The 15,000-nt window shown below is 44.4% G+C and overlaps 1 protein-coding gene across 3 annotated transcripts in view; it reads left to right on the top strand.

The window, feature by feature from the left end:
* Positions 1 to 15,000, top strand: part of LOC128690875 (uncharacterized) — a 30,934-nt gene that overhangs the window by 1,787 nt on the left and 14,147 nt on the right. For 2 of the 3 annotated variants that reach the window (XM_053779630.2, XM_053779631.2), the window contains exon 2: positions 12,501 to 12,570. In XM_053779630.2, coding sequence (XP_053635605.1) covers positions 12,509 to 12,570 — 62 coding nt within the window. In that variant the 5' untranslated portion in view covers positions 12,501 to 12,508. Of the gene's footprint in view, positions 1 to 12,491; positions 12,571 to 15,000 lie in introns of all 3 variants that reach the window. The other variant, XM_053779632.2, reaches the window with a different exon arrangement.

The following is a 15,000-nucleotide window of genomic DNA, read 5'->3' on the forward strand; positions in this document are numbered from 1 at the left end:
GAAGGGCAACACCAATGCGGATGGTCTGTGGGTCGAGGCGTGTGCCAAGGCTGGAGTTGGGAACAACCAACAGAAAGTCCCCTGCATGAGGAGCTCTCACTATATATATATATATATATATATATATATATATATATATATATATATATATATATATATATATATATATATATATATATATATATATATATGCTTACAACTTTTCATCTCATCCCCTGCATGCATCAGCCTTACTTGAGATTTTAACAATGCAAGGAATTCGCGAGAGCAGGCGAAATATACACAAACACTGATCTCTGGCTGAAGGAGACTCGAACCTACGAACCTTGGAACAAGGTACACAGTGCTTTACCAATCTACCCAAATTGGACAATGCCTTGGAGTGTAGCTTGCGCTACACGTTTGATCCAAGGCAGCCAGCTTTCAGGGAGAAGGCTTACAGCTTTTCATCTCATCCCCTGCATGCATCAGACTTACTAGAGATATTAACAATGCAAGGAATTCGCGAGAGCAGGCAATTATTATTATTATTATTATAATCAAGGGGGAAGCGCTAAACCCGGAGGATTATACAGCGCCTGGGGGGGGATGTGGAAGGCATTCAGGCTTAATTCGGGGAACTGGAGCACAGATCCAATTCCCTAAATCAAGAGCCCCTCACCAACATCAAGGAACCTTCCTTGAGGGGCGAGAGCAGGCAAAATATACACAAACACTGATCTCTGGCTGAAGGAGCCTTCTCCCTGAAATCTGGCTGCCTTGGATCAAACGTGTAGCGCAAGTTACACGCCAAGGTATTGTCCAGTGTGGGTAGATTGGTAAAGCACTGTGTACCTTGTCCTAAGGTTCGTAGGTTCGAGTCTCCTTCAGCCAGAGATCAGTGTTTATATATATATATATATATATATATATATATATATATATATATATATATATATATTTATATATATATATATATATTCTCTCTGGGAAAGTGGAACAGAATTCTTCCTCCGTAAGCCACACCTGTGGCAAGAGGCGACTATAATGCCGGCATCAAGGGGCTAGTAACCTCACGTTCTGTATAAATTACAAAATATTAAAAGAAAAAGTTTTCGTTTAGTTCAGGACATTTATAAATGTCCTTAACTGTACATAAGTGTTTTTTCACATCTTGTCCTATCCTCATACTGAAAAGTGTGTATATTCAGTGTATATACGCCGATAGTTGTATACCTCTCGGTATATATATGATGAGAGGATACTTTTATTAAAGTTCTAGATATTAAAGTGTTTTTAACTGGGTTGTGCAACCTTATTGACACTCGCGTAGTCAAAATAATTTAAACCTAATAAACCAACCAGCCAACTAACTTAATGCTAAGCCTTGTTTATTGATAGATCTGATCAACCAAGCTGTTGCTGTATAGCCCTTGTGGCTTAGCGCTTCTTTTTGACTATAATAATAATATAGTTCCTCAAGCATTATTCATTATATCTGCTGACAGAAAGTTGAAGAGTCTAGAGCAACTCTGGTATATACACAGTACTTTAATCTCTCTCTCTCTCTCTCTCTCTCTCTCTCTCTCTCTCTCTCTCTCTCTCTCTCTCTCTCTCTCTCTCTCTCTCTCTCTCTCTCTCTCTCTCTCTCTCTCTCTCTCTCTTTTCATATATAAAGTGATGCAAATAATTTTATAACAAGATCAATGGTAAAATAACATACTCTTTTTCAGTGATTTTATTTAGGCTTTAATACGGACCAGTAATAATAGCTTTGAATAATTTTTAAATCCGCGTGTGTTGAAACCAAACTATTGAGTCCTTTTTACAATACGCAAAGAAAAAAAATATATTAAAAAAGTTTACAACTTGTTGGATATTTCTGTCAAAGGTAAAAATAAGTGTTGATTCATTCTCTGTAAAATATAATTGCCGGTAACTCCTCCTCCCCTACTCACGTTATTAAATTTTAAAATACGATTCATTTGTAGGCAGAAGCCAACGACAAATTTGCTGGATAATGACCACTAAAACTAATAACTAATAAGTATCTACGTCATGAACAGTTCTCAAGGAGTTCTGAAATTTCTAGTCTTCATTCTCAGTTTTCTGTATGACATTTACAGCCCCCACACTGAACCTGGACACGACACATTCACAGCCCCCACACTGAACCTGGACACGACACATTCACAGCCCCCACACTGAACCTGGACACGACACATTCACAGCCCCCACACTGAACCTGGACACGACACATTCACAGCCCCCACACTGAACCTGGACACGACACATTCACAGCCCCCACACTGAACCTGGACACGACACATTCACAGCCTCACACTGAACCTGGACACGACACATTCACAGCCCCCACACTGAACCTGGACACGACACATTCACAGCCCCCACACTGAACCTGGACACGACACATTCACAGCCCCCACACTGAACCTGGACACGACACATTCACAGACCCCACACTGAACTTGGACACGACACATTCACAGCCCCCACACTGAACTTGGACACGACACATTCACAGGCCCCACACTGAACCTGGACACGACACATTCAGAGCCCTCACACTTAACCTGGACACGACACTTTCACAGCTCCCATACTGAACCTGGACACGACACATTCACAGCCCCCACACTGAACCTGGACACGACACATTCACAGCCCCCACACTGAACCTGGACACGACACATTCACAGCCCCCACACTGAACCTGGACACGACACATTCACAGCCCCCACACTGAACCTGGACACGACACATTCACAGCCCCCACACTGAACCTGGACACGACACATTCACAGCCCCCACACTGAACCTGGACACGACACATTCACAGCCCCCACACTGAACCTGGACACGACACATTCACAGCCCCCACACTGAACCTGGACACGACACATTCACAGCCCTCACACTGAACCTGGACACGACACATTCACAGCCCTCACACTGAACCTGGACACGACACATTCACAGCCCTCACACTGAACCTGGACACGACACAGCCCCCACACTGAACCTGGACACGACACATTCACAGCCCCCACACTGAACCTGGACACGACACATTCACAGCCCCCACACTGAACCTGGACACGACACATTCACAGCCCTCACACTGAACCTGGACACGACACATTCACAGCCCCCCACACTGAACTTGGACACGACACATTCACAGCCCACACACCGAACTTGGACACGACACATTCACAGCCCCCACACTGAACCTGGACACGACACATTCACAGCCCCCACACTGAACCTGGACACGACACATTCACAGCCCCCACACTGAACCTGGACACGACACATTCACAGCCCCCACACTGAACTTGGACACGACACATTCACAGCCCCCACACTGAACTTGGACACGACACATTCACAGCCCCCACACTGAACCTGGACACGACACATTCACAGCCTACACACTGAACTTGGACACGACACATTCACAGCCCCCACACTGAACCTGGACACGACACATTCACAGCCCCCACACTGAACTTGGACACGACACATTCACAGCCCCCACACTGAACCTGGACACGACACATTCACAGCCTCCACACTGAACCTGGACACGACACATTCACAGCCCCCACACTGAACTTGGACACGACACATTCACAGCCCCCACACTGAACCTGGACACGACACATTCACAGCCCCCACACTGAACTTGGACACGACACATTCACAGCCCCCACACTGAACCTGGACACGACACATTCACAGCCCCCACACTGAACCTGGACACGACACATTCACAGCCTCACACTGAACCTGGACACGACACATTCACAGCTCCCACACTGAACTTGGACACGACACATTCACAGCCCTCACACTGAACCTGGACACGACACATTCACAGCCCCCACACTGAACCTGGACACGACACATTCACAGCCTCACACTGAACCTGGACACGACACATTCACAGATCCCACACTGAACTTGGACACGACACATTGACAGCCCTCACACTGAACCTGGACACGACACATTCACAGCCCCCACACTGACCTGGACACGACACATTCACAGCCCCCACACTGAACTTGGACACGACACATTCACAGCCCCCACACTGAACTTGGACACGACACATTCACAGCCCCCACACTGAAATTGAACACGACACATTCACAGCCCCCACACTGAACTTGGACACGACACATTCACAGCCCCCACACTGAAATTGAACACGACACATTCACAGCCCCCACACTGAACTTGGACACGACACATTCACAGCCCCCACACTGAACTTGGACACGACACATTCACAGGCCCCACACTGAACCTGGAATTCCAGAATCACATGCAACCTATGCTCTTCCAAACACCATATCTCTTATACTAGACTAAATACAGCCTCAAAACATGACCTTGAACTAGCAAGGTGCTTCTGGTTGTGCAATAAAGATGTAGAACTTTGGGCAGGTATCAGAAAGGTACTAAGAAGAGTAATAAATGATAAAAATAATCAAGAAAACAAGGATGACCTCTTGGATAGTCTACCAAACATATATAAAACATGGGAGAAAGAGATAGTGTATCAAAAAATGCAGAATGTCCATACCACAACAGATGACTCGAAACTACCTAGTCACCCACATGGTGCTAAGCCAGACCCATCCCCCAGTCTTAGCACTAATACCCACAGTGATGGTGCTGGCCCAAGCTCTCCCAGGCATAGCACCAATACCCTCAGTGCTGGTGCTGGCCCAGACCCAGCCCCACCCCCCAGCCCCAGTGCTGACCCAGACCCAGCCCCCAGCCCTACTGCCAGCCCAGACTCTCCTAGGGACACTACCCAAACCACCACAAAAACAGTAAATATACAACCATCATTGCACAAGACCGTGGCCCACAGTACAGATGTTGGAGAGGAGTCTCCTCCTTCCTCTACTGGGGAAAGTAGATGGAATCCAGGACGGGGTGGCCCTGGCTTGGAAGGAATTAAAAATAGTCCACCTTGGAGCCTTGTTGGACTGGAGGCGCAGCCAGTGGCCACCCATGGCCCTCCAGAATTATTACAACTACTGATGCCAATAACAAAATCCCCCCAACAAACACAGAATACAACCTCGTTCATATTTGCTAATATACAGGGCCTTAAGCCATCCACCAACAACAAAATACCTTTTATCAGTGGACTTCTAGTGGAGTCTAATGCAATGTTTGCAGCCTTCACAGAGACTCACACAAAAGATCACTTTGACAGTGAAATATGGATAAGTGGTTACAACCTTTTTAGATGCGACAGAAAAAACAGGCAACAAGGGGGGGTTGGCCTGTATGTCAAAGAGTCCCTTATCTGCACGGAGTTGCTGAACACCACAAATGAGGTAGTCGAAGTTCTATCAATAAAGATCGAGAACCAAAACCTAGTCATTGTGGTTGTATACAAGCCACCAGATGCAACCTCCCAACAGTTCAAGGAACAGCTACTGAAAATCGATTACTGTTTGGAAAACCTTCCAGCTCCATCCCCAAACATCTTACTGCTTGGTGATTTCAACCTAAGGCATACAAAATGGAAGAATGTAGCAAATAATGTTATAGCTGAAACAATCCCCGGAGGTAGCGCAGATGAAAGGTCACACACACATGAGCTACTAAGTCTCTGCGAAAAACACACCTTAAGCCAGCAGATAGTGGAGCCAACAAGACTAGAAAACACACTTGACCTTATCTTCACAAATAATGAGGACCTGATAAGAGACATAAGAATATCAAAAACAACTAATTCCGATCACAATCTAATCGAAGTCCAGACATACATGCATAGGGGTCCTGAACAACAGAATGCATGTACCTGTGAAGGTGTCTTCACAAAATACAATTTCAACAACAAGAACATCAACTGGGACCAGGTAAACCATGTCCTAAACGAAACATGTTGGGAAGATGTCTTAAATGACATGGACCCAAACCAGTGCCTTGAAAGGATCAACTGCCTGGTAGCCGAAGCATGTTCTAGGCATATTCCCCTAAGAAAGAAGAAGAGCAGGAGTAAACTGGAGAGAAAAAGACGCTCCCTCTACAGAAGACGACGAAGAGTCACTGAGCTCCTCAGGAGTGCTAGAATATCTGATACACGAAGGGAGGCGCTGACCAGGGAAGTGGAAACTATCGAACTTAAGCTAAATGACTCTTACAGGAACCAGGAGAGGCAGGAGGAGCTTAAAGCTATTAGTGAAATTGAAAGAAATTCAAAATATTTCTTTTCATATGCCAAAAACAAGGCAAATACCACATCTAGTATCGGGCCCTTACTCAGACAGGATGGGACTTACACAGACGACAACAAGGAAATGAGTGAAATATTGAAATCCCAGTACGACTCTGTGTTTAGTGAACCACTAATCGGTCTGAGGATCGACGACCCAAATGATTTCTTCATGAATGAGCCTCAAAACTCCATAAATGTATGCCAGATTTCCGACATTACCCTAACTCCGATAGATTTCGAAAAAGCCATTGACAACATGCCTATGCACTCAGCCTCGGGCCCAGACTCGTGGAACTCTGTTTTCATTAAGAACTGCAAGAAACCCCTCTCGCGTGCCCTAAGTACACTATGGAGGAGGAGCTTGGACATGGGTGAAATTCCACAGTCACTTAAAACAACGGATATAGCCCCACTCCATAAAGGTGGCAGCAAAGCATTAGCTAAGAACTATAGACCAATAGCTCTGACATCCCACATCATAAAAATCTTTGAAAGAGTGCTAAGAAGCAGGATTGCAAATCACCTGGATTCCCAAAATCTGCACAATCCAGGGCAACATGGGTTCAGGGCAGGTCGCTCCTGCCTCTCACAACTACTGGATCACTATGACATGGCCTTGGATGCACTGGAAGAAAATCAGAATGCAGATGTAATATACACAGACTTTGCAAAAGCATTTGACAAATGCGATCATGGCGTAATAGCCCATAAAATACGTGCTAAAGGAATAACTGGGAAAGTGGGGAGATGGATCTTCAACTTCCTAACAAATCGAACACAAAGAGTAGTGGTCAACAGAGTTAAATCGGAGGCTGCCATAGTGAAGAGCTCTGTTCCACAAGGCACAGTACTCGCCCCCATCTTATTCCTTATCCTCATATCAGACATAAACAGAGATATACACCACAGCACGGTATCATCCTTTGCGGATGATACTAGGATCTGCATGAGGCTGTCATCTGCTGAGGACGCGGTTAACCTCCAAGAAGATATAAACAAAGTTTTCCAGTGGGCAACGGTAAACAATATGATGTTCAATGAGGACAAATTCCAACTACTCCATTATGGAAAACTGGAGGAGATAATAACTAGAACAGAGTATACTACTGACTCCGGCCATACAATAGAGCGGAAAAATAATGTAAGGGACCTGGGAGTAGTAATGTCTGAGGATCTCACTTTCAAGGATCACAACAGTGCCACGATCGCACGTGCAAAGAAAATGATAGGATGGATAATGAGAACTTTCAAAACGAGAGATGCCAAGCCCATGATGATCCTTTTCAAATCACTTGTTCTCTCTAGGCTGGAATACTGCTGTACATTAACATCTCCATACAAAGCAGGTGAAATCGCAGATCTAGAGAGTGTACAGAGATCCTTTACTGCACGTATAAGTTCTGTCAAGCACCTTAACTACTGGGAACGCTTGGAAGCACTTGACTTGTACTCGTTGGAACGCAGGAGGGAGAGATATATCATAATCTACACTTGGAAAATCTTGGAAGGAATGGTCCCAAATCTGCACACAGAAATCACTCCCTACGAAAGTAAAAGACTGGGCAGGCGATGCAAAATGCCGCCAATAAAAAGTAGGGGCGCCATTGGTACACTAAGAGAAAACACCATAAGTGTCCGGGGCCCAAAACTGTTCAACAGCCTCCCATCAAGCATTAGGGGAATTGCCAATAAACCCCTGGCTGCCTTCAAGAGAGAGCTGGACAGATACCTAAAGTCGGTGCCGGATCAGCCGGGCTGTGGCTCGTACGTCGGACTGCGTGCGGCCAGCGGTAACAGCCTAGTTGATCAGGCCCTGATCCATCGGGAGGCCTGGTCGTGGACCGGGCCGCGGGGGCGTTGATCCCCGGAATAACCTTCAGGTAACCTCCAGGTAACCAGGACACATTCACAGCCCCCACACTGAACCTGGACACGACACATTCACAGCCCCCACACTGAACCTGGACACGACACATTCACAGCCCCCACACTAAACCTGGACACGACACATTCACAGCCCCCACACTGAACCTGGACACGACACATTCACAGCCCCCCCCACTGAACCTGGACACGACACATTCACAGCCCTCACACTGAACTTGGACACGACACATTCACAGCCCCACACACTGAACTTGGACACGACACATTCACAGCCCCCACACTGAACCTGGACACGACACATTCACAGCCCCCACACTGAACTTGGACACGACACATTCACAGCTCCCACACTGAACCTGGACACGGCACATTCACAGCCCCCACACTGAACCTGGACACGACACATTCACAGCCCCCACACTGAACTTGGACACGACACATTCACAGCCCCCACACTGAACCTGAACACGACACATTCACAGACCCCACACTGAACTTGGACACGACACATTCACAGCCCACGCACTGAACCTGGACACGACACATTCTTAGCCCCCACACTGAACTTGGACACGACACATTCACAGCCCTCACACTGAACCTGGACACGACACATTCACAGCCCCTACACTGAACCTGGACACGACACATTCACAGCCCCCACACTGAACCTGGACACGACACATTCACAGCCCCCACACTGACCTGGACACGACACATTCACAGCCCCTCACAATGAACCTGGACACGACACATTCACAGCCCACACACTGACCTGGACACGACACATTCCCAGCCCCCACATTGAACCTGGACACGACACATTCACAGCCCCCACACTGAACCTGGACACGACACATTCACAGCCCCCACATTGAACCAGGACACGACACATTCACAGCCCCCACACTGAACCTGGACACGACACATTCACAGCCTCACACTGAACCTGGACACGACACATTCACAGCTCCCGCACTTAACCTGGACACGACACATTCCCAGCTCCCACACTGAACCTGGACACGACACATTCACAGCCCCCACACTGAACCTGGACACGACACATTCACAGCCCCCACACTGACCTGGACACGACACATTCCCAGCCCCCACACTGAACCTGGACACGACACATTCACAGCCCCCACACTGAACCTGGACACGACACATTCACAGCCCCCACACTGAACCTGGACACGACACATTCACAGCCCCCACACTGAACCTGGACACGACACATTCACAGCCCCCACACTGAACCTGGACACGACACATTCACAGCCCCCACACTGAACCTGGACACGACACATTCACAGCCCCCACACTGAATCTGGACACGACACATTCACAGCCCTCACACTGAACCTGGACACGACACATTCACAGCCCCCACACTGAACCTGGACACGACACATTCACAGCCCCCACACTGAACCTGGACACGACACATTCACAGCCCCCACACTGAACCTGGACACGACACATTCATAGCCCCCACACTGAACCTGGACACGACACATTCACAGCCCTCACACTGAACCTGGACACGACACATTCACAGCCCCCACACTGAACCTGGACACGACACATTCACAGCCCCCACACTGAACCTGGACACGACACATTCACAGCCCCCACACTGAATCTGGACACGACACATTCACAGCCCTCACACTGAACCTGGACACGACACATTCACAACCCTCACACTGAACCTGGACACGACACATTCACAGCCTTCACACTGAACCTGGACACGACACATTCACAACCCTCACACTGAACCTGGACACGACACATTCACAGCCTTCACACTGAACCTGGACACGACACATTCACAGCCCTCACACTGGACCTGGACACGACACATTCACAGCACCTACACTGAACCTGGACACGACACATTCACAGCCCCCACACTGAACCTGGACACGACACATTCACAGCCCCCACATTGAACCTGGACACGACACATTCACAGCCCCCACACTGAACCTGGACACGACACATTCACAGCCCCCACATTGAACCTGGACACGACACATTCACAGCCCCCACACTGAACCTGGACACGACACATTCACAACCCTCACACTGAACCTGGACACGACACATTCACAGCCCCCACACTGAACCTGGACACGACACATTCACAGCCCCCACACTGAACCTGGACACGACACATTCACAGCCCCCACACTGAACCTGGACACGACACATTCACAGCCCCCACACTGAACCTGGACACGACACATTCACAGCCCCCACACTGAACCTGGACACGACACATTCACAGCCCCCACACTGAACCTGGACACGACACATTCACAGCCCCCACATTGAACCTGGACACGACACATGGCCCAGCATCCAGGTTTCCTCACTGCTGCTACAGCGTCGGAATGGAAATAAATGGTGTAAAATACCGACACGATGGAAAAATAAACACAAAAGCAGTATAATGTGATCCTTTATTGACAACTTTTGGCCCACACAGTTGGCTTTATCAGGTCACAAACAGAGTAGTTTGTGAATTGATAAATATCTATTCACAATCACTTTCTTCATGCTCTCATCTTTCATTACCTAACTTTGGAATTATTCTCATAACCGTGCACCTCTTTCTGTGCACATTTCAATCTTCCATCTTTTGCACATGTTTCCAAATTCTTTCGCCTACTCTTACAACTTTATTTTGAATCTTCCAGAAATATTTATTACCAACAAAGAGCAACTGTAACAACTACCGCTATATAACATATTTTAAAAACCTCGCATTCAGTTATCCAGAAATCAGTGTGACATCACACATCCTTGTCAGTGTAACATGACACATCCTTATCAGTGTGACATCACACATCCTTATCAGTGTAACATCACATATCCTTATCAGTGTAACATGACACATCCTTATCAGTGTGACATCACACATCCTTATCAGTGTAACATGACATATCCTTATCAGTGTGACATCACAAATCCTAATCAGTGTGACATCACACATCCTTATCAGTGTGACATTACACACCCACATCAGTGTGACATCACACATCCTTACCAGTGTGACATCACACATCTTTACGAGTGTGACATTACACATCCTTACCAGTGTGATAGCACACATCTTTATTCAAGATCCTTTTACTGATAAGTATTTTGCCAGACACCTTAACCTGGCTAATGGGATTTTAATCCTCTTGATTACATGAGGGTTATTTTAATGCTGAACGTAACCTGTTCACTACCAGTCAAGAATACTATAATCCTTAAATAGTTACTAAAGTAACATCCTTATATATATATATATATATATATATATATATATATATATATATATATATATATATATATATATATATATATATATATATATATATATATATATATATATATATATATATATATATATATATATATATATATATATATATATATATATATATATATATATATATATATATATATATATATATATATATATATATATATTATATGCATTGATAAATCATACACCTTAACTGCTTAATCGAATTTTGCTCTCCTAAAAATTCTTAACAACTTTCAATCACTCACCATATACATACATACATGTATGTATGTATGTATGTATGTATGTATGTATGTATGTATGTATGTATGTATGTATGTATGTATGTATGTATGTATGTATGTATGTATGCATGTATGTATGTATGTACGTATGTATATATGTATATCCATGCATATATGTATATATGTACTCACTTAGTTGTGGTTGCGGGGGTTGAGTCACAGCTCCTGGCCCTGCATCTTCAACAGTCCACTACTCAATCACTCTTCCCGCTCCGTGAGCTTTATTATACCTCTTCTTAAAGCTATGTATGGATCCTGCCTCCACTACATCACTACCTAGGCTATTCCACTTCCTGACAACTCTGTGACTGAAGAAATATGTGTGTGTATGTGTGTATGTATGTTTGTATGTGTCGTGCATAATAAGCTGAACTTGCCGAATAGGCCGAACTACCTCAAAAATTGAACATTTTAATTTTTGTTACAGACTAATAGATATATTGTTTTAATTGACAATGATTTAAAAGAAATATTTTTAGACCGACACTAACTTAGAAACCTCACCTAACCTAACTTAATCTAACGTAACATTTTTAGCTAAATTCTTCTATATTTTTTAATAATAGGTCAATTTCAATTTATTTAATAATACTTAAAATTAATTAAATATATTTTTTCCGTTGTGTTCAGATAGATTTTCACAGATTTATGGAAAAAATTCATTCTGCTTATTCGGCAGGAAACAGCCTTGCTGAATAGGCCAGACTATTAACATATGAAACTGTAATTATATGACTAGAAATTACAGGAGAAGCCATGGTTGGAGGGAGGTCAGCAGTGCTGCTGATGGTGCTGGTGTTGGTGAAGGCTGGCATTATGTGAGTACAAACTTGGTCTCACTCAGATTATATCTTTCTTATAATGTGCTTATGAATATCCACATTTAGCTCTTATACTAAGAATGGTAGTAGGTTGGTAGACAGCAACCACCCAGGGAAGTACTACCGTCCTGCCAGATGACTGTGAAACAAAAACCTGTAACTGTTTTGCATGATGGTAGGATTGCTGGTTTCTTTTTCTGTCTCATAAACACGCTAAGATAACAGGGATATCTTGCTACTCCTACTTACACTTTGGTCACACTTCACAGACACGCACATGCATATATATATATACATACATCTAGGTTTTTCTCCTTTTTCTAAATAGCTCTTGTTCTTTTTTATTTCTTCTATTGTCCATGGGGAAGTGGAAAAGAATCTTTCCTCCGTAAGCCATGCGTGTCGTATGAGGCGACTAAAATGCCGGGAGCAATGGGCTAGTAACCCCTTCTCCTGTATACAATTACTAAAAAAGAGAAGAAGAAAAACTTTATAAAACTGGGTTGCTTAAATGTGCGTGGATGTAGTGCGGATGACAAGAAACAGATGATTGCTGATGTTATGAATGAAAAGAAGTTGGATGTCCTGGCCCTAAGCGAAACAAAGCTGAAGGGGGTAGGAGAGTTTCAGTGGGGGGAAATAAATGGGATTAAATCTGGAGTATCTGAGAGAGTTAGAGCAAAGGAAGGGGTAGCAGTAATGTTAAATGATCAGTTATGGAAGGAGAAAAGAGAATATGAATGTGTAAATTCAAGAATTATGTGGATTAAAGTAAAGGTTGGATGCGAGAAGTGGGTCATAATAAGCGTGTATGCACCTGGAGAAGAGAGGAATGCAGAGGAGAGAGAGAGATTTTGGGAGATGTTAAGTGAATGTATAGGAGCCTTTGAACCAAGTGAGAGAGTAATTGTGGTAGGGGACTTGAATGCTAAAGTAGGAGAAACTTTTAGAGAGGGTGTGGTAGGTAAGTTTGGGGTGCCAGGTGTAAATGATAATGGGAGCCCTTTGATTGAACTTTGTATAGAAAGGGGTTTAGTTATAGGTAATACATATTTTAAGAAAAAGAGGATAAATAAGTATACACGATATGATGTAGGGCGAAATGACAGTAGTTTGTTGGATTATGTATTGGTAGATAAAAGACTGTTGAGTAGACTTCAGGATGTACATGTTTATAGAGGGGCCACAGATATATCAGATCACTTTCTAGTTGTAGCTACACTGAGAGTAAAAGGTAGATGGGATACAAGGAGAATAGAAGCATCAGGGAAGAGAGAGGTGAAGGTTTATAAACTAAAAGAGGAGGCAGTTAGGGTAAGATATAAACAGCTATTGGAGGATAGATGGGCTAATGAGAGCATAGGCAATGGGGTCGAAGAGGTATGGGGTAGGTTTAAAAATGTAGTGTTAGAGTGTTCAGCAGAAGTTTGTGGTTACAGGAAAGTGGGTGCAGGAGGGAAGAGGAGCGATTGGTGGAATGATGATGTAAAGAGAGTAGTAAGGGAGAAAAAGTTAGCATATGAGAAGTTTTTACAAAGTAGAAGTGATGCAAGGAGGGAAGAGTATATGGAGAAAAAGAGAGAAGTTAAGAGAGTGGTGAAGCAATGTAAAAAGAGAGCAAATGAGAGAGTGGGTGAGATGTTATCAACAAATTTTGTTGAAAATAAGAAAAAGTTTTGGAGTGAGATTAACAAGTTAAGAAAGCCTAGAGAACAAATGGATTTGTCAGTTAAAAATAGGAGAGGAGAGTTATTAAATGGAGAGTTAGAGGTATTGGGAAGATGGAAGGAATATTTTGAGGAATTGTTAAATGTTGATGAAGATAGGGAAGCTGTGATTTCGTGTATAGGGCAAGGAGGAATAACATCTTGTAGGAGTGAGGAAGAGCCAGTTGTGAGTGTGGGGGAAGTTCGTGAGGCAGTAGGTAAAATGAAAGGGGGTAAGGCAGCCGGGATTGATGGGATAAAGATAGAAATGTTAAAAGCAGGTGGGGATATAGTTTTGGAGTGGTTGGTGCAATTATTTAATAAATGTATGGAAGAAGGTAAGGTACCTAGGGATTGGCAGAGAGCATGCATAGTTCCTTTGTATAAAGGCAAAGGGGATAAAAGAGAGTGCAAAAATTATAGGGGGATAAGTCTGTTGAGTGTACCTGGTAAAGTGTATGGTAGAGTTATAATTGAAAGAATTAAGAGTAAGACGGAGAATAGGATAGCAGATGAACAAGGAGGCTTTAGGAAAGGTAGGGGGTGTGTGGACCAGGTGTTTACAGTGAAACATATAAGTGAACAGTATTTAGATAAGGCTAAAGAGGTCTTTGTGGCATTTATGGATTTGGAAAAGGCGTATGACAGGGTGGATAGGGGGGCAATGTGGCAGATGTTGCAAGTGTATGGTGTAGGAGGTAGGTTACTGAAAGCAGTGAAG

This window comes from Cherax quadricarinatus, chromosome 24 (assembly GCF_038502225.1).
Source record: "Cherax quadricarinatus isolate ZL_2023a chromosome 24, ASM3850222v1, whole genome shotgun sequence".
NCBI classification, from domain to species: Eukaryota; Metazoa; Arthropoda; class Malacostraca; order Decapoda; family Parastacidae; genus Cherax; species Cherax quadricarinatus.